Here is a 24,683-nt window from a genome sequence, read left to right on the forward strand (position 1 = left end):
ATGCTAAGTAACAAAGAATTAAGTAAGGTCCGATGGCCAGGAGGACAGAAATAAAAAAAACAAAACTCAAGAGGGCTGGAGAAAAAAAAATCTGCAGGGGTTCAGAGGCCACGAGAAACGAAATTTACAATTTAGACTTTGGGAGATATCTTAAAATGTTTTTCAGATATATGAAAAAGTTAACTGCATTTTAAGATGTACTGTATTATTTTGAGGTAAGTATAACAGTTAATTTTCTTTGCCACAGAATATCATATACTAACTGGATTGTTATTTCATTGCTCAAACAATACCTTAGCAATATATTTAAAACAAAAGCACAAAAGTACTGAAAAATACTTATCTTGGAAAACATGCAAGATAAAAACAGTGCAGTGTGATCAAAATATTAAATGGCTATAATAAATTAGTTCAGCTATTCAACCTTTAAACAAGAATTGTTGGACCTAACTTTGAACATGATTCCTTAAATATATGAGTTGTATTTCTTGACAAACTCATCCTGGTATTTCTTGAAAATTCACATATCATTTTGACACCTCTGAGCATATTACATGTAAAAAATAAGTGGAAGACTTTTTCTGATTTTTGTTATCTAATCAGGTGAGAGTAAAGTAATGAAATAATAATCATAATAACCAGGCAACTCCAGGTTACACAGAATTTATGTTATATATATATATATATATATATATATATATATATATATATATATATATATATATATATATATATATATATATATATATATATATATATATATATATACAGTGACAGAGCAAGATGACTTTGCCTGGTTCACTCAAAGAAGTTGGACAGTGCTGCATGCATTAGTTCTCAGTGCAGGCCAGTATTTCAGCTATAGCAATTTTTGTTAAAGGAGTTTCTCCTAACAGCCCAGAAATTCTTATCTCCAGCTTCATTACCAGCTTCATTAAAGTGTATGCTTTATACCCATTTTTTTCTTACAACTGCAACTTCAGATTCAGACTTTTTGCAACTTACGATGTGTACACAAAGTTAGTGACAGAACAGCATAAAGGTTATTTTGAAAAGTGGTAGGGGATTTTGTGGAAAATTTTTTTTTTTGTTAAGCCTTCATTAAAAATATTAAGGGTTCTTTCCATTTTAGTAAAGCCTTATCATGCACTTGAGACACCATCATCTTAGTTTTTGGTGTACAAACAGCAGAATTATCTATAATAAGCTTCTCTTACTTATTTTAAATGTTGTAAATTTTGTGCTTGCTCATGCAATATCTACTGCTCACAGATTCAAATTAATGTTCTGCTTTTATTACATCCTGAAGTGACACCTTTCTCAGCAAAGGTCATCACCTTCCTGGCCATTTTTTCTACTGGCTCACTCACCATAGAACTGAGAAAATGCTTAGCTCCAATACCACATAAAAGTCACAGGTGACTGAATTTAAAAAATAAACACAAAATGCAAATGTTGTGAAAATAGAATGCTGTGAATGATAGAAATAGGGTATAGACTACAAATATGTGGTTCACCTTGGTCTGAGCTTCTGTAAGTCTATTGAAATTGTTATTTTTTACATTGCCTATGTTGCAAAATTCATCATACATGCAAATATTCATTTCACTGAAAGTCTATATTTGTGACAGTAAATCTAACCTGAACTGTTCGCACTACATTTTTGTGAAAGAGCCAACAGAACTGGCCACTTAAATGTGGTTGCATAGAAAATGTACTTAGAAATATGTTTTTAGCCCTATGGCCACATTTGTACATACTATAAGAAAAAAACCTTAAATTTTTAAAAAATATGAAGCTCTCCCACTGGACCCTACTATGTGCTGACACACTATGCGCGCACCTCCAACAAAATATGAATGCTGACATTGACCAGTTGGTGATTGAGTCAAATGTCAAAATTATATATAATTAATATGCAATTATTTATTATATAAATTGGTAGCCATCATGAATACAGTTGGAAGGAAACTGGAATAGATTTAACTGCAAGAAGAAGGTGAAAGTTTAAAAAAAATAAAATAGCATGTCTGAACCTGTGTATTTCACTTGAATAAAGCTTGCATGACATTAAATGAATAATACTATCCCATATACAGTGGAACCTCGGTTCACGAACATCTCGGAACACGTACAAATCGGTTTACGACCAAAAAGTTCGACAAACTATATAAGTATACGAACAAGCCAGTTTCCCTTTCGGTTTGTCAACCGATGATTTCCGTTGATGGGTTCCGATGATGTGAGGCTTTTTAATGGGGGAAGAAACTAGAGAAACCCACATGAAGAATGTGCAAACTCTGGACAGAGGATACTTCTGCAAATCGAAATTAGAACTCAGAGAAATGAGACTGCAGAGCTTTCCACATCCATTAGGATGTGTACGTAGGTTGAGATGATTGGTGACTCTAAATTGAGTGTATGCACATGCTGATGGACTGGTGTTCTTTCCAGCGTTGGGTCCTATCTATCAAACAATGCCGCTGGCACATCTGTTTTAGATGCATATCAATATAAATTAGGTTAATCAATCAAACTGAAATATACCTCTGTGTACTGTGCTGCCTTATTTCACACAATACACATTGGTCTGCACATACGTTCTGCAGATATTCTGTGGTTTCCAATGCCATTCAAAAGCTTTCCCAGTTAACCTGGATAGTAACATTAAACTATCTGTTTGTGAAAGGCATCCTGTTCATGGTTGGTATTTTTTCAAGTGAATTTTATTATCAAGCAACCATACAAAGGAAATTTGCACTGTAACATTATAACATTACACAATGAAATATTGATCACACATTATCAAAATTGCATTGTTATTTTATAGCAATAATATTATTTCAATTATTTATTGCTGGTACCTAAAACATTAATTAATTAATTAAAGGAAAAGTCAAAACATAGACGTTACATAGATCAATGATAGTGTAAACTAAAGAGAGGAAACTCTTCATCAATGATAACATGTGCAGTTATTGTAGCAACCTCTACAAGAATCTCCAGCTTATCATGGTGGAAAGGTTTGTGTGCCCCTGGTCTGGAGCAGAAGCACATTGTAGGGCCTCCCAAGGCAAATTGGTTCCCGGTGAGGGGTCAGGCATAAATGGATTCAAATGCCCCTAATAATGCAGACACATAAATTTGAAAAGAGTACCCCACCTGGTACGGGGTTACTGGGACTTTCTCCTGGAGCAATATAACCTGGGCAGCAGTCTAAGGCAGAGGCCTGGGTGGACAGGAACCCACTCACATTAACCGACTGTAGCGCCATGGAATGTCAACACTCTCGGGCGAAGGAATCAGAATTGGTGGGTGAGGAGAAGTGTAACCAACTAGATCCACTCGCTTAGTTCTGCAAGCCAAACCACTCAAATGTTGCCTGGTCAATGCCATGTTGGAGTTTCTCCTTTAGAATGAGAGTGGTGCTTATGTGCAACTGAAGTCTCACGGAATGGAGGACTCTGATTGCCATATGTGCTTATGCACCAAATGGCAGTATGGGGCACCAGGCTTTCTTGGAGTGCTTGTAGGGGCTCCAGGAATAGGTCCTAGCTGGGGACTTCATAGTTCTACCATTTGAACACCAATGTGGGTAATGATGGAAACACTAGGAGAGGCATGATTGGGAGGAATGTCTTCCCTAATCTAAACCTAAGCTGTGTTTTGTTATTGGACTTCTGTGCTAGGCATGGTTTGTCCTTAACAAACACAATGCGTGAATATAAGGTGGCTCATAACTACACTTGGTACCAGAGCCAAAGATCTATGATATATTTCATAACTGTATCATAAGATTTGCAGCCTTATGTATTGGACACTTGGGTGAAGAGAGGTGCAAAGCTGTCAACTGATCATCGTCTGTTGATGAGTTGGGTTGGATGATGTGGGATGCAATTTGACAGAACTAGGAATCCCAACAAAGTAGTTACAGTAGACTAGGAATATCTGGGGGAGGCCACTGTCTATTACACATTAAACTCCAACCTCTCAAACAGTTTTTCCCGCATCCCAGAAGAGACTAGGGACAAAAAGTGAGAATGTGCTTATTCAAAGGATCCATTGTTGTAGCAGCTACCAAGGGCTGCTACCTGAGAGTCATAGGTGCCTCTTGAGGCAGCAATCCATGGACCCACTAGTGGATAGCAGATGCAGCCTGGCAGATAGCAGATGCATTCTGGCAGTTGAAGGAACATTTTGAGGAGCTCCAGATCCTGACAGACACTCCCTCTGTGGAGGGGGCACAGATGGGGGATCAATGCCCATTTCCCTGCAGGAGATCACTGAGGTACACCTCTGCAGTGGCAAGGACCCAAGGATGGATAAGATTCACCCAGAAATGCTGAAGGTTCTGGACATTGTTGGGCTGTCATGGCCAGTTTTGTGTGGTCATTGTGAGCTATGTTCCTGGAGTGTCTGAACATGGTGATCACACTCATCAGCCTCTCTAGAAATGCTTATGCTAGGGTACTAGAAAAAGGGCTCTACAAAGTTGTAGAACCTCAGATCCAGGAGGAACAATGTGGATTCCATTCAGACTGTGGAACAAGGGACCAGCTCTTTACCCTCATGAGGATCTTAGAGGGGGCATGGGAGTATGCCCAATCAGTCTACATGTGTTTTGTGAACTTGTGAACATACCTGAGAAGGCGTATGATGTGTTCCTCAAGGGATTCTGTGAAGGGTGTGGGGCCTTTAGTAAGGGCTATTCATATCCCTCTATATCAAAGAGTTGTTTTTGCATCCTTGGAAAAACATCTTCATTGTTCCCAGCTACTGTAGAAAACCCAGGAAGGTGTAGGCATACAGCTGGCCAGGGTCTCCAGGGTCAAGCCTTCCGAACTGGACAGATTGATATCCCTGAAACATAATTGACTTGGTGTTAGACTGTGATGATAAAGTGTTCCAGTAATTTTTTGTGCAGTATAGATTATGTGAATATGGTTAGATAGCAAATAAGGATAAGTGTACATTTTTCAAAGATGAGATATCTTACTGTTGACATGTCATAGACATTGTTCTGTCTGGAATGACCTTCCAAATTAGAAATCTTACCATACAGTCTGCTTATTGTGTCCTCCATTTCATTATAAACCATTAAAATTTCATTATGAGCCTTCCAAATTTTTGCATTCTTATTTCCATGTGACTTGCATTCTGCAGTATCTGCTGTATCTCGTGTAAGCACCATAATCAATTTCTTAACATCAGTATATATAGATTTGTGGAGCTCATCTGGAAGTAAAATCATTCTTGCCTCAGTAATGGGTTGATTTGTAGTTTGTGCATCCATCATTTTTACCACCTCAGTCGACAGAGAGGATGCAAATGACAGAGTAGAAAAAAAGCTTCAAGATCTAAAGCAGTGTGCAGGCAAAGTTTAACTGTTGGAGGTGGCAATTTTGTTTCTATGCATTGAGCCTTCCGAGTCTCCAAAATAGTAATGGTTGAATCATCAACCTTTTGTTTGAGCAACTATTTTCAGAGATCATATAAACTGATTTGTGAGCAATTGTCACATATTACATAGTCCCATACTCCATAGTTTGTATGTCACAAGTAATTTATTCTGATTGAGTTTTTTTTTTAGCCAACTATTTTAGGAAAGGACTTCTACAACAAAGTGTGTTGTCACTTGAAACTTTTAGAAAAAGAATATTTTGGCCTTGAGTTCAAGAATCACAGTGGAAATACTGTAAGTTTCAAACTTTTCTTTTTTTACAATATATGAACAATACCTTCCTGGCTGGTTAGAATACTGTAGTTTTTTCAAAATTTAGCTTTTAGCTTTTCTTCTTTTCTTCACACCTGTACATATACCATAACTTTTATTACATCACTCCTTTTCTTAGTAATAACAATTTAAAGAAATTAAATATCCATCCATTATCCAACCCGCTATATCCTAACTACAGGGTCACGGGGGTCTGCTGAAGCCAATCCCAGCCAACACAGGGCGCAAGTCAGGAAACAAACAAACCCCAGGCAGGACGCCAGCCCACCGCAGAGAAATTAAATTGTTGTATTATTCTGCTGCTAAGGTAAAAAAAACACAGATGTACCCTATTGTATTGTAAAATCTCTCCAAATGTGTGCTCTGTAAACTGAACCATAATGATCAGGGACCATTTTCTTAATTTGTTTAGCATCTGAGGTATTAACCCAGCATTACTTTATGAACTCCATAAAACTGGGCACAGTTTGTTAGGCCATGTAGGTTGTTTTTGACATCATTTTGTAATGCATATATTTACACCATTAGCATTGCAATATTAGTTAACCTGTTTTTTACATTTTGAACAAAGTCTAAAGAAACAGCTGGACAGTTTTTGTATTACAGTACCTCATACTGTTTAGTCCTGCTGCATGACGATTTGCCACTCACTAAGCAATCATTCTGTTCTTTTAATCAAAGAATAACTTTGTTAACTTCAAAATATAATAAGAAAACAAGAGGAGTTCACACATATGCTACTGAAAGTTTCATTTTAGTGTGCTGCTCTTGTATGATTCTTCTCCTGAAAGGAGCTTCTAAACTGCATAAAAGAAAGTTATTGAAAGAGTAATCATCTACTTTCATTCCATGTGTATTCCGTGCTACTAAAATTATTTCATTAGATCACTTTCCATTCAAGGACTTATTTATATTTATTATATATTATAAAGCACAGGTGTCAAACTCCAGGCCTGGAGGGCTGCAGTGGGGACAGGTTTTCTTTCTAACCCTTTTTCTAATCAGTGTCCAGTTTTCAATGCTAATTAACTTCTTTTCCCTCTATTTTAATAGCCCTGATTTTAAGTTTTAAGTCCTCTGCATTGATTCTTTTCTTCATTAAATGACAGCCAAACAGAAATGAGACATGAAACGAGCCAACAGATGACCTGCTAAATTGGGGCTTCAAACTCCAACCAGTTCCTTAATGAGAAACTGATTCTTGCTGTTAATTAATCCCGTTATTCAATTCCATGGCTTGTTGCTGCTCTCTTTCTGACACAGCAGACATTTCCAGAACTGTTGATATTCTGTTTTTTTCTAAGAACTCCTAAAATGTTTTTGTAACCTGAGGGATCAACCTTACTGAGACCTTCATCTTTATTTTCAGATTTTGTTTGATGGGTACAGGAGAGCTGGTCATGTCCTGCTTGTTTTATGTCTCATTGCTGTCCGGCTGCTAATTAAGAAAAAAACAACTAATGGGTCTGAGTCAAGCTAAGGCTAAAGAAGTTAATTAGCATCAAAAACTGGTTACTAATTAAGAAGATGGTTAGAATGAAAACCTGCAGCCAATGCGGCCCTCCGGGACTGGAGTTTGACACCCTTGTTATAAAGGGAAGAGGAGGCAAAAGAGCCCCAAAGAAAAGATGGGACGGCAGCCGTTCTACCCCGTTTACTGCAGTAGTCGAAAAAACAGAGAAAAAATGGGCTTGTGTTGGTGTAGCAAAAGAATGGAGTATTAATTGCCTTCTGAGCCTAAGTGCCTTGTCTTAAGATTTGGCTCTCTTGAGCTGGTCCATGTCAGATGGAGCTCATCATGCTATCCTAAGACTGTACAAATCATACTCAGGGAGCTCCTGGATTTATATTGTTGTGACTGGAAGAGGCTGGGCTTTGACGGTAGTGGGCAGGGCTTAGGTGCCCTCATTGTGGCTTTCTCAGACCTGCAGAGGGGAAAAGAGATGGTACTGTTAGTGATCGTGCCCCCTTTTTCCCCAGCAGGGTATTACATACCTCATTCTATTCTTTTTTCTATGTGAAAAAGTTAGTTTAATTTTAAAATGAATGTTACAAATGTTAGTCTAAATTTTTATCATAAGATTTGATAATGTTTTTCATTTTTTTTCTGGACAAAAAAAAACCCCACCTCATTTCAATAGCGTAGCCCTAACATCGAAAACTGTTTTTTATCTTCCAGCCCTCCAGCATAAGGACGCTAAACAGTAAAAGAAAAATGTGCTACATTATTTGCAAAACACATCTGAATAAATTCTACAAAAGTGCAATAGTATGTTGACTTTAGTAATGCATGCGTATCTGTACAAGGTGTTTCCCCCTGCAGTATTTAGATTTATTCCTTCAATTTAAATTTTACAAATGGCAGATAGGGGAAACTAATTTGAAACTAATTTTCTATTTGTAAAAAATATTTTGCCCTGTGATGGGGAGGTACAGAGGGCACAGGTAAAAAGAAAGTGCTAATAACATTGTCTGAAACTTTTTCAAACTATATTTTGGACCATTTTTTTCATCCAGTATTTATAACAGACATGAGAAACTGATTAAAAAGCATGGACTTTGCCCTCTCCAGTATAAAATGATGAATACCAAAAAAGAGAGAATGTGAACAAGTAATATATGTTTTTTAAATAAATGGTGATTAATTATAACCACCAGGTGTTATCTTTACATCTAATAAATATATAGGGGGAATCTAATAGAAACAACTGTATACCCATATTCTCTTTAACCCACTTAATTATACACAGTAGCAAGAAAACATTTCAGAACATTTTGGAAATACCTTCATTTTCTGCATTACTCATAACAATGTGGACTGATCATTAGATAAGTCAAAATATATAATAAGATAACACAATCCGCTTAAACTAATCAGCTTTAACTAACACACAAACAGTTGTACTACGTCTTGTAGGTACTAAATACATTATTTAAACATTCAGTCTAGATTGGAAGAAATGTTCTATCTAACATCTAGGCTACTAACTTCTCAAAAAGATTACTGAAGTCAAATGTTCCAGTTAATGAGATTTGAATGGAGGTGTGGGTTGCAGTAGTGGTGGGAGGTCTGTTGCCCACACCTGCATACTAGTGTTGATTATACATACTGATAAGGATTTTTTATTTTTAAAGGTACTGAATTGCAGTTTACATCTTTTATACTTAACCAAGAAACACACAAAAAAAGTGTTTTTGCTGTATTTGCACAGTGCAAGTGCAGCAACTTACAATTTGCTTCTCACTTTACATGCTTGCTAAATAAAAACAGGCACTGACCAAATTAATGTAATGTTGCTGCAAAAGGTGCCAACAGAAGCAACCTTTTCTCACACCTCAACAGCAGCCCATCTAGTGAATACAGGGAGTGGCTAAAAAGGCAAGCTAAGGCTCTTTCTGACATGAAGCAAGATGCAAAACTGAAACCAACTTTAAGCAAATCTACAAATGCCAAGTCATTGGCCAACAGATGACTGGAATGAAATTATGAATGCCATAATAAGCACATCTTTCCTATTTACATGGTGGAAAAAGAGGAACTCAAAAACCTCATTAAAACGTAGGTATATAATGCCAAGTTACAGTTACTTCATAAGTAGTAGAAAGGAATGGTTCTGTCAAAAAGGGTGATAAGAGTGATTTATGACCTTAAAGCCTGCCCCCTTGGGGGTGGACATCTGTCATGATTAATGAGCCTTGAACCTTGCCACTTGGGGTGACATCTGTTATGACTTATGATTTTTAAGCCCTGCCCCTTCTGGGGCCTTTATGACCTTTAACCTCTCTACCCCCTCTTCAACCATTACAGGACATGTGACTCTATTTGAAAATAAAAAGAGTAACAGATTTAAAATTAATCATATTAAGAAAATATGAAAAATAATAAGAAACCCAATAAAATTTGCATCCCTTCAGTTTGCAATACAAAGCCAAGAAAGTCCGTATCAACTCAAAAAAACTGAAATAATCCTCTTCCACTACTTTTCACCAGATTCAAAACTTATATTATTAAGAAAATATGAAATAATGAGAGATCCAATAAAATATAGACCCCTCCTATTTGTAATACATAGCCAAGCAAGTATGTATCTTTTTAAAATTCATGACATTATTAAATAAAAAAATAGCCAGCTTTTTAAGCTCAAAAGAAAAATGGGCAAAACAGGCAAGTAACATTTAAAGCTGTTTGGAAAACCTTCAGCCCTTAATATTAAAAACATGCAGCCTGATTCTTTGCAGCAAATTACAATACACATTATTCCAAAGCTGAAACCGATATTAACCCTCATACCTATTCATTGTTATTGATCCCAGTTTTCAATATTAGCCAAACAGACAGGAAACTTTCAATGTGTACAGGAATCTGTGCTGTTTTCTGGTTAACAAGCCCATTTTGAAATTTAATGATATTAAGGAAAGTTATTAAAATATGCATCTCCTATTATTTCTATGAAACAAGTTATATATTAAAACTCATAAGACAAGTTACTCAATTAAAATAATCATCTCATACTAATGAATAGGCAACATTTAAAACTTGCACCAACTCTTTGCAGCACAGCTAAGTATGAGCTGTGTCTAACAAGTGTGCAAGTATTAAAATTACCATTTATTTTTATTTATAACTAAACTGGAAGCCAACTTATAATTATTGTAAGGAAAGTTAGTAAATTAAAACACACATGTCACTTTAAGAAATATGCAACTGTTAAAATCTTTTGCTGTAGGATCTTATTGAAAGATTTCCCTTAAACATAAGAGCTTGTTAATCTTTTAAAGACTGTAAGAATTAAAATTCAATATCCCAAAGAAGACTTTGTTTTACTAATGTTTACATTCTGGTGGGTCTTTTTAAAATTACACCTATTGAACCAGTTGGAAAAATATATTAACCTAAAAAAGGTACCATTTCAACATTGTAAGCAAAGATATTCAATTAAAATACAATTCTCCTACTACTTATACGGATTGGGCAACTTTAGAGATTGTAAGAAGATTTACAAAATATATTTCCCTTACTTTTTCTAAGAATTGCCAGATTTCATTTCAGTTTAATTTCTAAGAATCAGACAAGATTTAAAGATCATGTGGACAAAGGTTCAAGACAACAGCAAGCAGGCACCAATTCAAACAAGCAGAATTCTTTTTATTCTTACACTTGATGAGTAGAGGGTTTTTGCCTTACAGAGCTCTAAGGGGGGGTCAGTTGAATTTTTATAACAGAAATCTTCAAAGAAACAGAAAAAATAAGCTCAGTTTCATCCAAAGGTCACAGAACATTGTTACACAATTTGTTGATTACAACAGAAAGCTGAAATTCTAGTCTTTTCTTATATTTTTAATTAAGCTTATCAGAAAACGTGTCATACGTTTGGCATCTTAATTGGTTGATAAAGTAGCCAAGAACTGCATTCCATACTGGCAGCCCTACTTTATGTAAGCACGCTTATTTATCTGTTATAATAATACCTAGCCACAGGATGCTGCAAAGTTAATTTATGGCTATCGCTTAGTGGATTTGAACGCTCAGACCACTGATGAACTGCAATTAAGAACCAGTTTTTGTGCCTGATTGGCCTATAGTATACACCATGAAAAGATGAAAGAATCTGCTCTGCTTCAAAGTTTCGCATTCTGTCAGCTGTGACAGATTAGGGCTTTCTTGACCCCTTGAACCCTCAGACCACTCGTCAGACACCAGGTAAAAGTCCATAATTATTATTTATTATAATAATAATGTGCACAAAGCACCCTCCACTCCCCAATACTCAATAAACAATACAATTCTCTATTATCAATCACAATCCTCCACTCCCAGACGCTAAGCCACCCTGCCTCCCAACTCAGATCTCCGTCTGGGAGCTCCCATAATCCTTTTATATTCCCTGACCTGGAAGTGTTCCAATCTCCAGTCCATGTGATCTCCTATCACTTCCGGGTCAGATAAAAAAGTCCTTTTCTTCACCCCGGATGCATTTCATTCCCCTTGTTCATGTGACTCGGACGTACTTCCGGGGCATAGGGAAAATAAACTCTGTTCCACCCTGCAGTGTCTCCTACAGGCCCCCCATGGTATCCACAATGTCCATGATGCCCTGCTGGTCTTCGGGGCACCTCCATACTGCAGGGAGGGCTCCACCTGGTGGTGTGGGGGTATTGGCCGGGATGAACAGCCGGCCATACATCAGACAGCATACAAGAATATTCTATCGGAATAAGCAGAAATCTATGGCTTTTCAAGACCTTACTCAGCTGCTTTTTTCATTGCACAAAATATCTGGTAAATGCCTCTTAATTATTTTTTTTGGGGGATTTTATAGGTTTTGTTGAGATCAAATAACATTCCATACAAATAAGTCAAGTTTTACAAAAATAGGTTTGAAACAAATCAACTGCCACCCATGAGAAAGAGAGCCAGGTCATCTGAGTAAAACTTTAAGCTAGTAAAAATAAGTGCATAGAACAAAAAAGAAAAAAGAGGGGAGAGAATCTGCTTCCTCAAATTAAATGTTTGTTCTAAAATGTTATTGATTAGATCCTGCCAGGTTTTCAAAAAGTTTTGTACAGAACCTCTAAGTGAGAATTTAATAAATGCTTCTTCAACAACAACAGAATTTATTTATATAGCACATTTTCATACAAGTGATGTAGCTCAAAGTGCTTTACATGATGAAGAAAAAGAAAAAAGACAAAATAAATATGAAAATAGAATTAGGGAACACTATTTAACATAGAATAAAAGTAAGGTCCGATGGCCAGGGAGTACAGAAAAAACAAAAAAAAAACTCCAGATGGCTGGAAAAAAAAAATCTGCAGGGGTTCCTAGGCCATGAGACCACCCAGCCTCCTATAGGCATTTTATCTAACATAAATGATCTCACAATCAGTCCTCATTGTATTCAGGGTTCACATGGAAGAAGTTGATGATGACGGTCATGTGGACTTCTGGCTTTTAATCCATTAATCTAGGGATATCACGTTACTTTGATCAGGTGGTGGCGCAGATGACCGCCACAGAAAACCGGAAAAAGAACAGAAGAGAAAGTAGGGGTTAGTACAGATCACGAAGCCACCAGGAATGATATGGATGATTAAATGCATATACAGAGTATCGGGATTAAACTAAAATGAAGCTATGAGAAAGCCACATTAAAGTAATGAGTTTTTAGCAGTTTTTTAAAGTGCTTGACCGTATTAGTCTGGTGCATTCTGCACTAGTTGCAATTGATTGATGTCTTTTTTGGATAGTCCTGAGAGGAATTTGTTACAGTAATCTAGCCGACTGAAAACAAAAGTGTGAACAAATTTCTCAGAATCTTGTAATGTTTTGAGAGGTCTAACTGTTGCTATATTTCTTAAGTGGGAAAATGCTGTCCTAGTAATCTGATCAACATGTGATTTAAAATTCAGGTCAGAGTCAATAGTAACCCCTAAATTCTTTACCTCCGTCTTTACTTTTAATCCTAATGCATCAAGTTTATTTCTAATAACCTCATTATATGAATTTTTGCCAAACACTAAAATTTCTGTTTTCTCCTTATTTAGTTTGAGAAAAATAGTACTCATCCATTCAGAAACACAAGTAAGACATTGTGTTAGTGAATCAAGAGTGTTGGGATCATTAGGCACAATACAGCTGTGTGTCATCAGCATCAGATAATCTGACCTAACAGAAGCATGTAAATCGAAAAGAGCAGTGGACCCAGGATAGAGCCTTGTGGAACATCATATAGAATAACATGTGTCTTTGAAGTATAATTACCACAACTAACAAAGAATTTTCTACCTGCCAGGTAGGATTCAAACCAATTTAAGACACTGCCAGAGAGGCCCACCCATTGACTGAGGCGATTTCTAAGAATATTGTGATCAATGGTATCAAATGTGGCACTCAGATCTAAGAGGATGAGAACAGATAAGCGACCTCTGTCTGCATTTACCCGCAAGTCATTTACTACTTTAACAAGTGGGGTTTCTGTACTGTTATTTCTTCTGAAACCCAACAGAAACTTATCAAGAAAAGCATGTTTATTGAGGTGGTCATTTAGCTGCATAATGACTGCCTTCTCTAGGATTTAACTTAAGAAAGACAGGTTAGAAATATGTCTAAAATTTTCAAAAGCAGAAGAGTCAATATTATTTTTCCTCAGCAGGGTTTTTAACTACAGCAGTCTTAAGACAGTCTGGGAACACCCCCGTATCAAGTGATGCGTTTACTATGTCAAGAATAGTATCAATTAGCACACCAGGTACTTCTTTGAAAAAACTTGAGGGAATTGGGTCAATGACGCAGGTGGATGGTCTCAGTTGGGAAATTATTTTATATAAATCAGGTAAATCTATCCTGGTGAAAGAATTTAATTTGTTTATAATGGAGTACCAGGGTTTAAGAGGATCAGTATTGATACTATATTATTTCTAATTTCATTAATTTTTTTTATTAAAAATAGCAGCAAACGCCTCACAAGTTTCATTGGAAGTTTTTTGGAGGCATCCCATTGAGTGACCTGGGTTTAGCAGACAATCAATTTTAGAGAATAAGACTCTGGGATTACTAGCATTGCTATTTACAATTCTAGAGAAATCCTTTAGTAATTACTAAATCTAACATATGACCTGCTTTTTGTGTAGGCTGACTAATGTGCTGGCTCAAATCAAAGGAGTCCAGAAGGTTCATGAATTCTTTTACTTTCAGGTCACACTGATTATTGACATGAAAGTTAAAGTAACCAACTATTAGGAACATGTCGTAGTTCGTAATTACAATTGACACCAAGTTTGTGAATTCCTCAAAGATAGATGTATTGTATTTAGGAGGTCTATACATGGACAATACTAGACACTGAGAAACTCCATGAATAACAAAGACAAGATACTCAAAGGACTTGAATTTGCCAAAGCCGACGTCTTTACACTTTAACCGGCTTGAATAAATGTTTGCTAAACCATTGCCTTTCTTACCTTGCCGATCCACATGAGCAAAACTAATTCGGAGGTGCAGATTTGATTAAAACAGCTGCACCATCAGAGCTAAGCCACGTTTCACTTAGTGCAATAAAATCAATTTTCTTATCACTAATAAGATTGTTGATGGAAAACATCTTGTTGGTTAATGCTCTAACATTTAATAAAGCCATATTTAATGTTTCGTAAGAGCAGAATTGAATTGTAGGAGTGTTACGGGTATTTGAGATAGAAATTAAGTTATTTTTATTAAAGCTGCTTTGTGCATATTTTTTATTTAATCTATAGTCTGTTTTTATAGTTTTAATACATTGTTCACCTAGAGGTGTCATTGTAATTTAATTATTTGTATTTATGCCACACTGTCTAGATTTTTTACATGCATTCAAGGAGGGGAGAGGGCCTGCTAGGTGGCCATGATGGATAAGATAGAGAGCAATGCTCATTAGAGAGAGAGAGAGAGATTGAAAGCATGCTCTGATACAGCGGGTTGTCACACCCACCACACAACGAACCACCTGGATTGGGACCCGAGTGCAACGGGTGACACCTCAGCACCACACTGGAACAGTGTGAGGTTTTTTACAGTAGCTGGAGTGCCAATCCGGCCATACACCCCCAAGCTTTCCATGCAAGTTGAAGGACTTGCTAGCAGGGCTGGATGCAGATTAATGTCATACCCAGGACGAAGCAATTACAACTCAAGGGGCTGGGAAATATTGTTGGAAGTAATTTTTTAGAGTATTTTTTCAGCTGATTTAATATGTAGTTTTGTTATGTTAAAACCTTTTTTCAGGATAGGTAAAGCTCTTCTAAACAGACCCCAAAATGTACCTCCAATTCTACCTTCTGTTCTGCCCCATACATCACCAGGGAGGCATAAAATCCCAGTATGCTGCTAATCTCTTGGGGCTGGTAATTCTGGATGTAGGGTTTTGGATACTCATTGTTTTAGCCATGAATACAATACCTAATGCGCCTGACATACAACTTAACTATAAATTTACCAAACTGAAATGTCACATTTTTGTTCTGGTACATCTTTATTTCAATAGTCACTGTGTCAAAATAATTCTTTCTGACTGGTACAAAATGAAGTTGTCATACACAATGGTAATAATTTGATTCATTTGATCCTCTATATGAGCACATCTCAAAATGGGAACATAGCTGCCTCCAACTGTTTGATGAGAAACACAACGCTGTACATGTACAAAATGTAACACCCAGCCTTCACGTTAGTGCGATAACGGAGCCTTGTAAATTCCTGAGTCTGATCAGGATTCCCACCTAGTATTTGCCCAAACTCACCTTTAATGTGCACAGTTTCATTCTTTTCACCGGGGATTACTAAGACAGCCTTATAATTCAATTTCACAAGATCTTCAGAAGGGATAGTATCCTCAGCTACATCTGTCATAGTGGTTCAGCACAAGGTTGTCCAGTTCTTAAAATCCAGTAGTTCATGAATACCTTTGTAATATCACCATGGAATGTAGTAGTATTTTTTTATTCCTAGAGCGGAAACATAAAATTAATTGTTCAGCATGTCTATGGTGCTCCATGATTGTGGATATTGTACTGTATTTCTGCTAGTTTGACATCCCAAGATCCTTCTAGTTCTAAGGGTTTAGCAAGCTTTGTCATGAAATTAGAAATTGTGTGGTTAGGGAAAATATTTGAGGATGCATTACTAAGAAGAATCACGAAAACACTTTTGCGCTCCATCGTATACTGATAGAGAATGATATTCAAATTATGGAGGGGATGGATTTTACTTCATATCTTGTGCCCGGTCCTCCGGTACCCAACTGCTAATTTTTTCTGGCTAGCCATGCAATTTGACTGAAGTTAGTTGTTTTTTATTCTTAACTTTCCTAGCCAACATTTTCTCAATTCTGTATACATTTGTGGTATTGGATTTATTTATTTATTTTTTTGCAATTTGGCAGCATAAAAGGAACCTATGCTCTCTTCAATACCATACAATACAATTTATTTCTGTATAGCCCAAAATCACACAAGAAGTGCCACAATGGGCTTTAACAGGCCCTGCCTCTTGACAGCCCCCCAGCCTTGACTCTAAGAAGACAAGGAAAAACTCCCAAAAAAAAAACCCTTATAAGGAAAAAAATGGAAGAAACCATGGGAAAGGCAGTTCAAAAAGAGACCCCTTTCCATGTAGGTTGGGCGTGCAGTGGGTGTCAAAAAGAAGGGGGTCAATACAATATAATACAATACACAGAACAGAACAATTCCTCAATACAGTATGAAAACCATTGTAACCTCGCTTTCAGTTTGTATACTGCCAGTGACCTAGGTACAAGCACAGAGACTGTAAAGATTTCATCTGAAAATGTTTGTTTATACCCTTTTTGGAAAAGTATGCCTGGTCTTAAAAACCCTAATTGTATTTCCTACTTTGACCTTAAACAAAGGCATGTTCAGGACATTAGCACTGTTATAAGGTTTTGAAAGCTTTCCACAAATATAATGTTTTTATCTCAGATTGATTTTTTTTGTTGTAAGAATTCACTAGATCCAGCAATTTATTGATATAGGTTCTCATGTTACATGCACTGAAATATTTTTATATTTTAGTTTTTACTGTGCAATTAAATTGGGTTGGGTGTTCTGTACCACAAGGTCATGTGCCCAAAATGGAGCATCTGCATTTGCCTGGAAGTAACCCCTCTGGTAAATGATGGTGAACCTGTTAAGCTGAAGGTTAAAGAACCCCCTTGAAACCCAGGGGTTTGATTCCTTGTGCAGGGCCATCCATTGGAGGGCTGCATGGTCTGTGACCAGAGTGAACTCTCAGCCCAGGAGGTAATAACTGAGCTGGGTCAATGCCCATTTGATTGCAAGGGCTTCCTTTTCACATACCTGAGGCCTCATGCATAATGCAGTGTGTAGAATTCACACTAAAATATGGCATATTGGCAAAAGTGGAAATGTGCGTATGCACAAAAATATTCAGATGCACAAAGCTGTGCATAAGCCAACTTACATGCACTTCCACTACATAAATCCCGGTCAGAGTGAAAAGTAATACTTGTGCATTGACTTCTCCCAGAATTTTCATATTTTAATATGCAAATCAATATAAATAGCCCTTTCCGTTCACTGTTTAGTTAAAAGACAATGGAAAAAGCACGTCAAAAAAAGAATTTCAGTGAATGCGAAGTTGAGGCAAGGAAAAACATACTATTTTTTGGCTTAAACATTGGTATAAACAACAAAAGGAAGTCGGTCAAGTGATACAGAGTGCAGAGAAACTCGAAATTTCAAGTTCAGAAAGTCGCACAATGCCTGAAATAAAAAATAAATGATCAGATATCAAAGTAAAAAGGTGAGTTGTTTCCCACCGTCTGAGTGTCAGACTCAGCATATTAGGGTACAGAGAAAAGAAAAAAATAGGGACACAGTGAAATAAAGGTCAAAATGTCCAATTTATTTTGTCATTAAAGTAGAACATTGTAAACTTAATCCTAAAAACAATATTTAATTTACTAGAGTTTCTCAGATCCCGTTGTATTAATTATTATTCTTGTGTTAAATGCTTCGTATTGTGTGTGTTCCTCTTAGTGCTCTATTTGTATGAATCAGTACATGCTTCTTAAATGGGTTTCTCTTATGCTGACAAAGCACAAAATACATTACATTCTTGATATTACATCTCTCTGAACAATTTAAAAACTAAGATATATACTTGATATCATGTTCATGTGAAATTAATTAAAGCATGTATTAAGTAAGGGGGCACGGTGGTGCAGTGGTAGCGACAACCTGGCTTCCCATCCAGAGACTGTTCCTGGCTCCCACAAGATGCTTGCTGGGATGTGCATGACCCTCAATGAAATGATTTATTATAGCAGTACTGCCTCTTTCAAACATGCTAACCCCCAATTCCCGTGCTTCCTTTTCTTTCTCCATGTAACCAATTGTCATCTGTAAGTTTAGAATGACAATTCTTCAAAACTTTTAAGGAACCTTGAAATATCTTTGTAGTACATGTTAATTATTTCATTCATTTGTTCATCCAGGGTTGCGCCAGTCCCAGAAAGCATACAGCATGAGGCAGAAACAATCTCTGGATGGGGTTGCCAGCTCATCGCTACCACTGCGCTACTGCGTCCACACATTTAAATACTAACAGTATACATTATTTAAATGAAGTTAAAAATATATCTGTATAGTGAAATATACATAACTTAACGAATTTCATCTTAAAAATAATATCATGAGCTCCAAGAAGATGGCTGTTGGAAATTTAAATTAACTGAGAAGCCAGTCCTCATCATCTGTAAATACGCAATCTCTTGTATTGAATTGAATTGAATTCCTCTATTGTTATTGTATGGTACAATGAGTCTCAATATGCAAATCCTCCATGAGCTTATTTTCCTATAAAATGAACAAATAATAACAATAATTAATGATAATTATTATTATTTTTAGAAAAACAATGAAAAATACACAATTTGAAAGCATAAGTACAATATACGTGTACATATGTAGTGCAGATAGTGGAAATGGTTCATAAAGTGCCTTAGGTTGTGCAATATTACAACTGTACTGCAAGCTTATAGTGAGGTAATTGTATTTATAAGTACAAACATTTCTACCAGCTAAAGCAGCTGTGGTATTTGGAATAGTTTTGACACTCCATGCACCATTCTATTGTTACCGGATGATTGCAATCAGATGCCTTAAATTTACAAACGATATGTTGTTATTTTCAGTGTATTTGATAAAGCTGCGTCGGGGATGCGAATCTAACAATGACAGTCAAACCACACAGGAACAGGAACAGCAACACTGCTTTGACACTGGGTGCTGCCAGTTTGCAAAACCAAGCGTACGATTGGGTAGGCAGCACTATAGGCATTGTGGCACTTTATCCACCAGATGCTGGAAGGTTGTGGGGGCCCCATGCAAGCCAAATGGGAAGACACAATACTGCCAATGTCCACTGGGGGTGCTAAACGCTGTCTTTGGTTTGGCTGACCCCATTAAAGGAATTTGCCAGTACCCTTTAGTCATATTAAGTGTGGTCAGGTACTGAGTCTTCCTAAGCTGCTCGAGCAGGTTATCAACCTAGTGGATCAGATAGGCATTGAACTGGGAAATTTGCAAAAATGCCAGCTACCATTGGGCCTAGAGACCAGGACAATAGAACTAGACCAGGGGCTATGACTTTCTTCAATATCACCTAGGTCCAGCACACGCTGGACCTCCAGTTCCACGTCAGTTTGTTTTGCCTTGTGAAGCTGGTAGGGTTGTTCCTTGATGACAACTCCAGGTTCTGTGACAATGTCATTCTCAACCAGCGAGGTCTGCCTGAGTTTTTTTGTTAACCACCTCCAGGACCAACAGGATAACCATTTCCCATTCCAGCTGTTAACTTGCTGTTAGGGTTGGGCCTAAGTTAAGAGTGGTTGTCTGAGGGAAGAGGGAACGATGCGGAGTGGGGTTAGGAGTAGGATCCCTATCCTTCAACGGCTACAGCAAGTTGACATGGTATATTCATTCCCTCCGACGTCAGTTGGGCTGGCTGACTAAATAGTCAATGAGTCCCTTCCTCTCCATACATTCATGTGGTCTTTGCCAGTGGGCCAGGAGTTTCAAGTGGGATATGGGGACGAGAAACATGACTCGGCCTCCCAGGTAAAATTCCCATAGAGTTGTACCACGATTATAACAGTGGGCCTGCGCTGCTTGATCCATGATCATATGTTCTTTTAGTATTGGCTGAATCTTGTCCAATCTATCACGCAATTGGACTATACTATATATTGTAGAATGTTGGTGGACAGCAGGGCCTCCTCCTCACAGCTCTCTTTTAGTATCTATACTAATAAAAGGCAAAGCCCTCACTGACTGACTGACTGACTGACTCATCACTAATTCTCCAACTTCCCGTGTGGGTGGAAGGCTGAAATTTGGTAGGCTAATTCCTTACAGCTTCCTTACAAAAGTTGGGCAGGTTTCATTTTGAAATTCTACGTGTAATGGTCATAACTGGAAGGTATTTTTCTCCATTTACTGTAATGGAGTTCAGCCAGTTCCGTGGGGGGCGGAGTTTCGTGTGACATCATCACGCCTCCCACGTAATCACGTGAACTGACTGTCAACGCACTACGTAGAAAACCAGGAAGAGCTCCAAAACGCGCTGAAGAAAACATGCATTATAAAAACATGCATTATATAATTGAGAAGGCAGCGAAACAATAAGAAGCGAGCGAGTGACATATACTACCATATTAATGAGTGCTGCTACTTCGGAAAGAAAGGTGTAAACCTAAACTTTAAATTAAGTTAATAGACAGGGTGCCGCTGGTGTTTCTCATGCCCACGGGTAATGCGGGATACAAGTTTAATGAGAGGACGAGGGATATAAACGAGAGTTTTGATCACTTTGTAACTAAGTTAAAATTGCAGGTGAAGGGGTGTGCTTATGCAAATTCCGAGAGACTGTGTTTGTGGGGGATTGACAGTTAACGCGGTTGGGGAGTCACGTCATCATATCCCCTCCCATTTACCTCATTTCGCTCTGAGCTGAGCTCCGCGGCTAACGGCGTCTTCCGAAGCAACTTCATCACACTCCCACCAAATACTCACAGAAAAATCCACAAGTTAATACACACGCTGTCTCTAGAGTTTCTCCACACTCAATGTATTCCTCTTGCCCCCTTTATACCCTCTAATCTCCCATTTCAATTCAGATACCTCCAATTTCCTGTAAGGCTCAGCTGCGATGACAAGTAATAAGTCTCAAGGACAGACCCTACAAAACGATGCCATTGATTTCAGGCAAGATTGCTTTTCTCCTGACAACTATACTTGCATTCTCAAAACTGAGCTCGCGCAGCTTCGTCATATTACAACCGGAGTGCAGCCAGAAACTTTTAAGTACCGGGTCTTAGATAACATTAAATTAAGCCGTAGACATCGCAACATCACACAAGATAGCAGCTCACGAGAACTTACTGAACGCAGTACAAGTGATCACTTCCATGCATCAAACCTGTTCAAAAAACGCATTACACAATTTACAAGGTGATGGCTTTCTATGGCGTTCGTTTATAAAGCAACGGAGAGGCTGTGTGAAGGCAGCTACACAGAAAAAGCAGAGCGCCACACTCTGAATGTATTGCTGGCATCACCGTTATACCCTCTGATCTCCCATTTGAATTGAAATGCCTCAAATTTCCAGTAAGGCTCTGCTTCCCGATGACAATTAATAAGTCTCAGGGACACACCCTACAAAAGGTTGCCATTGATTTGAGGCAACAGGCAACATTGCTTTCCTCCTGGACAAAACTATACGTTGCATTCTCAAAAGTTATATATATATACTAGCAAAATACCCGCGCTTCACAGTGGCGAAGTACTGCCTTAAAATTTTTATTAAGAAGAAAATTAAACCTTTTTAAACTGAGGGAAAATATACCAATAATTATTTGTTAAGGATCTCTTTGTATACCACATTGTGAGTTCGGCCCTCCGGTTGTAATATGACCAAGCTGTGCGCTGAGCTTACTCTTGAGCATGCAACGTACAGTTGGCCATGTGAAGAGTAATCTTGTTTCAAATATCCCAGCTTGGATTGCTGCTGTCATAATCGGTTTGAGTTTCATGGTTTGGTTCAATTACGACAGTATTTGTAGGACTTGTGTTGAAGAGACATTCGGCATCTGTCAAGTGTTGTAAGCAATCAACCGGTTTCATCGATAACTTTACATCCAGCTTTTGAGAGTTTAAACATTCATAAACATCAAAGTGTCCACTACTGAAATCGTCACCTGTCAATCTAAGATGTTTAAGAGGCATTGGCGGTTGTCAAAAGGTGTAAAATATTTGGCCATTTCGGTACACTTGAAAGCGACAACCGAACAATTCAGCAGCAGCCATCAACTCACATGCAGATGCATAGGTGAAGGGCTTAAGCATTTCATCTTCAAGTGCTCCTGTGTAGTATAATTATCTCCTGTACCGTCATCAGTCCACACCTTGAACCCAGTCATTCAATACATAAGACACAATGTTCCTCCGGATATCAAGAGTGAGCCTGATATGGCCGTGCAATATGTAACAAAGAGAATGGAAAAGATAGGTGCTATCTCCGGGCATGGAAACCACTCGGTAAGTGACAGTTCTTTGATCGACAACTTGGGAGGCGTTGGGATGGGGGACCCAATGCCGCCTCACACGGTGACCGAGCTGCAGGCTATGGACGTATATATGTACGTAAGTAGGATTCAGTTAGCGTTGGGAACCCGCGTACCAAATTTCTTGAAGATGGGCCCATAAGTAACAAAGACCGTTGAAAAGTTCAATATGGCGGCCGACAGTGGCATCATACCACCGAAATAAGTACCAAATTTCAGCCTTCTACCTACACGGGAAGTTGGAGAATTAGTGACGTTGAAAAGTTCAATATGGCGGCGGACAGTGGTGTCATACCACCGAAATACGTACGTACATTGGTTTCGGTTAGCGCAGGGAAGCCGCCTACCAAATTTCGTGAAGATGGGGCCATGAATAATAAAGTTTAACATGGCGGACGTTGTTGACCGTTATGACCGTTACGCGTAGAATTTCGAAATGAAACCTGCTTAACTTTTGTAAGTAAGCTGTAAGGAATGAGCCTGCCAAATTTCAGCCTTCTACCTACACGGGAAGTTGGAGAATTAGTGACGTTGGAAAGTTCAATATGGCGGCCGACAGCGGCGTCATACCACCGAAATAAGTACGTACATCGATTTTGGTTAGCGCAGGGAAGCCACCTACCACATTTCGTGAAGATGGGGCCATAAATAAGAAAGTTCAACATGGGGGACATTGTCAACCGTTATCGACCGTTATGACCATTACGTGTAGAATTTCGAAATGAAACCGGCTTAACTTTTGTAAGTAAGCTGTAAGGAATGAGCCTGCCAAATTTCAGCCTTTTACCTACACGGGAAGTTGGAGAATTAGTGATGAGTGAGTGAGTGAGTGAGTGAGTGAGTGAGTGAGTGAGTGAGTGAGTGAGGGCTTTGCCTTTTATTAGTATACTAGCAAAATACCCGCGCTTCGCAGCGGAGAAGTAGTGTGTTAAAGAAGCAATGAAAAAGAAAAGGAAACATTTTGAAAATAACGTAACATGATTGTCAATGTAATTGTTTTGTCACTGTTGTGAGTGATGAGTGTTGTTGTCATATATATATATATATATTTACACACACACACATAAACATATACATATATACATATCTATACATATACACATATATATATACATATATATATCTACATATATACACATACATATACACACACACATAAATACATACACACACATATATACACACAAATACATATATATATATACATACACACACACATATATAAACATATATATACATATACATACATATCTACATATATACACACACAGCTATTTCGTATCAGTGCAATACGCTGCTTGTTAAAACGGATAACTCCCGCTCTTACGTGCAAGTCTGCGTGGATATTATGAACTATCGTATTTGTTCAAGTTCTATTTAAATTTTAAATAGAAGGAATTTTTATTTAGTCGACAGAAATATGTTTGGTAGGAATGGTAAAACAGACAGGAATATTATTCGTGAATAAATCAACTCAAACCTTAAACAACTTATAATATTTTGCTCTCCATAAAAATATATCCTGTCTAAATTATACAAGTTAGAAATAAAGTAAACGTTAAAAGAACAAACATTCACATTTCTTTACTCTTATGTAATTTTATATAAAAAATAAACTTAGATTTTAAATATCCCAAAAGATTTTGCTCTCCATAAAAATATATCCTGTCAAAATTATACAAATTCAAATATGAACATGCTGCATAACAAAACCTAGAAATATAAATAAAATGTGTTCCTTTCAGCAATAACAAATCAAATCATTCAGTTGTCTTTGCTCATATGTCATTTTAGAGCTGGACGCCTGGCAT

At 37.6% G+C, this 24,683-nt stretch overlaps 1 protein-coding gene across 2 annotated transcripts in view; it reads left to right on the forward strand.

Annotated features, from left to right (window-relative positions):
• LOC120537112 (FERM domain-containing protein 7-like) overlaps positions 1–24,683 on the forward strand; it is a 292,132-nt gene that overhangs the window by 85,118 nt on the left and 182,331 nt on the right. Inside the window, exon 3 of one of the 2 annotated variants that reach the window (XM_039765773.1) lies at positions 5,591–5,695. The exons of the other annotated variant lie outside the window; for it this stretch is intronic. Coding sequence (XP_039621707.1) covers positions 5,591–5,695 — 105 coding nt within the window. The remainder of the gene's footprint in view (positions 1–5,590; positions 5,696–24,683) is intronic. 2 annotated transcript variants of the gene reach the window in all.

Source organism: Polypterus senegalus, chromosome 10 (genome assembly GCF_016835505.1).
Source record: "Polypterus senegalus isolate Bchr_013 chromosome 10, ASM1683550v1, whole genome shotgun sequence".
Lineage (NCBI taxonomy): Eukaryota > Metazoa > Chordata > Cladistia > Polypteriformes > Polypteridae > Polypterus > Polypterus senegalus.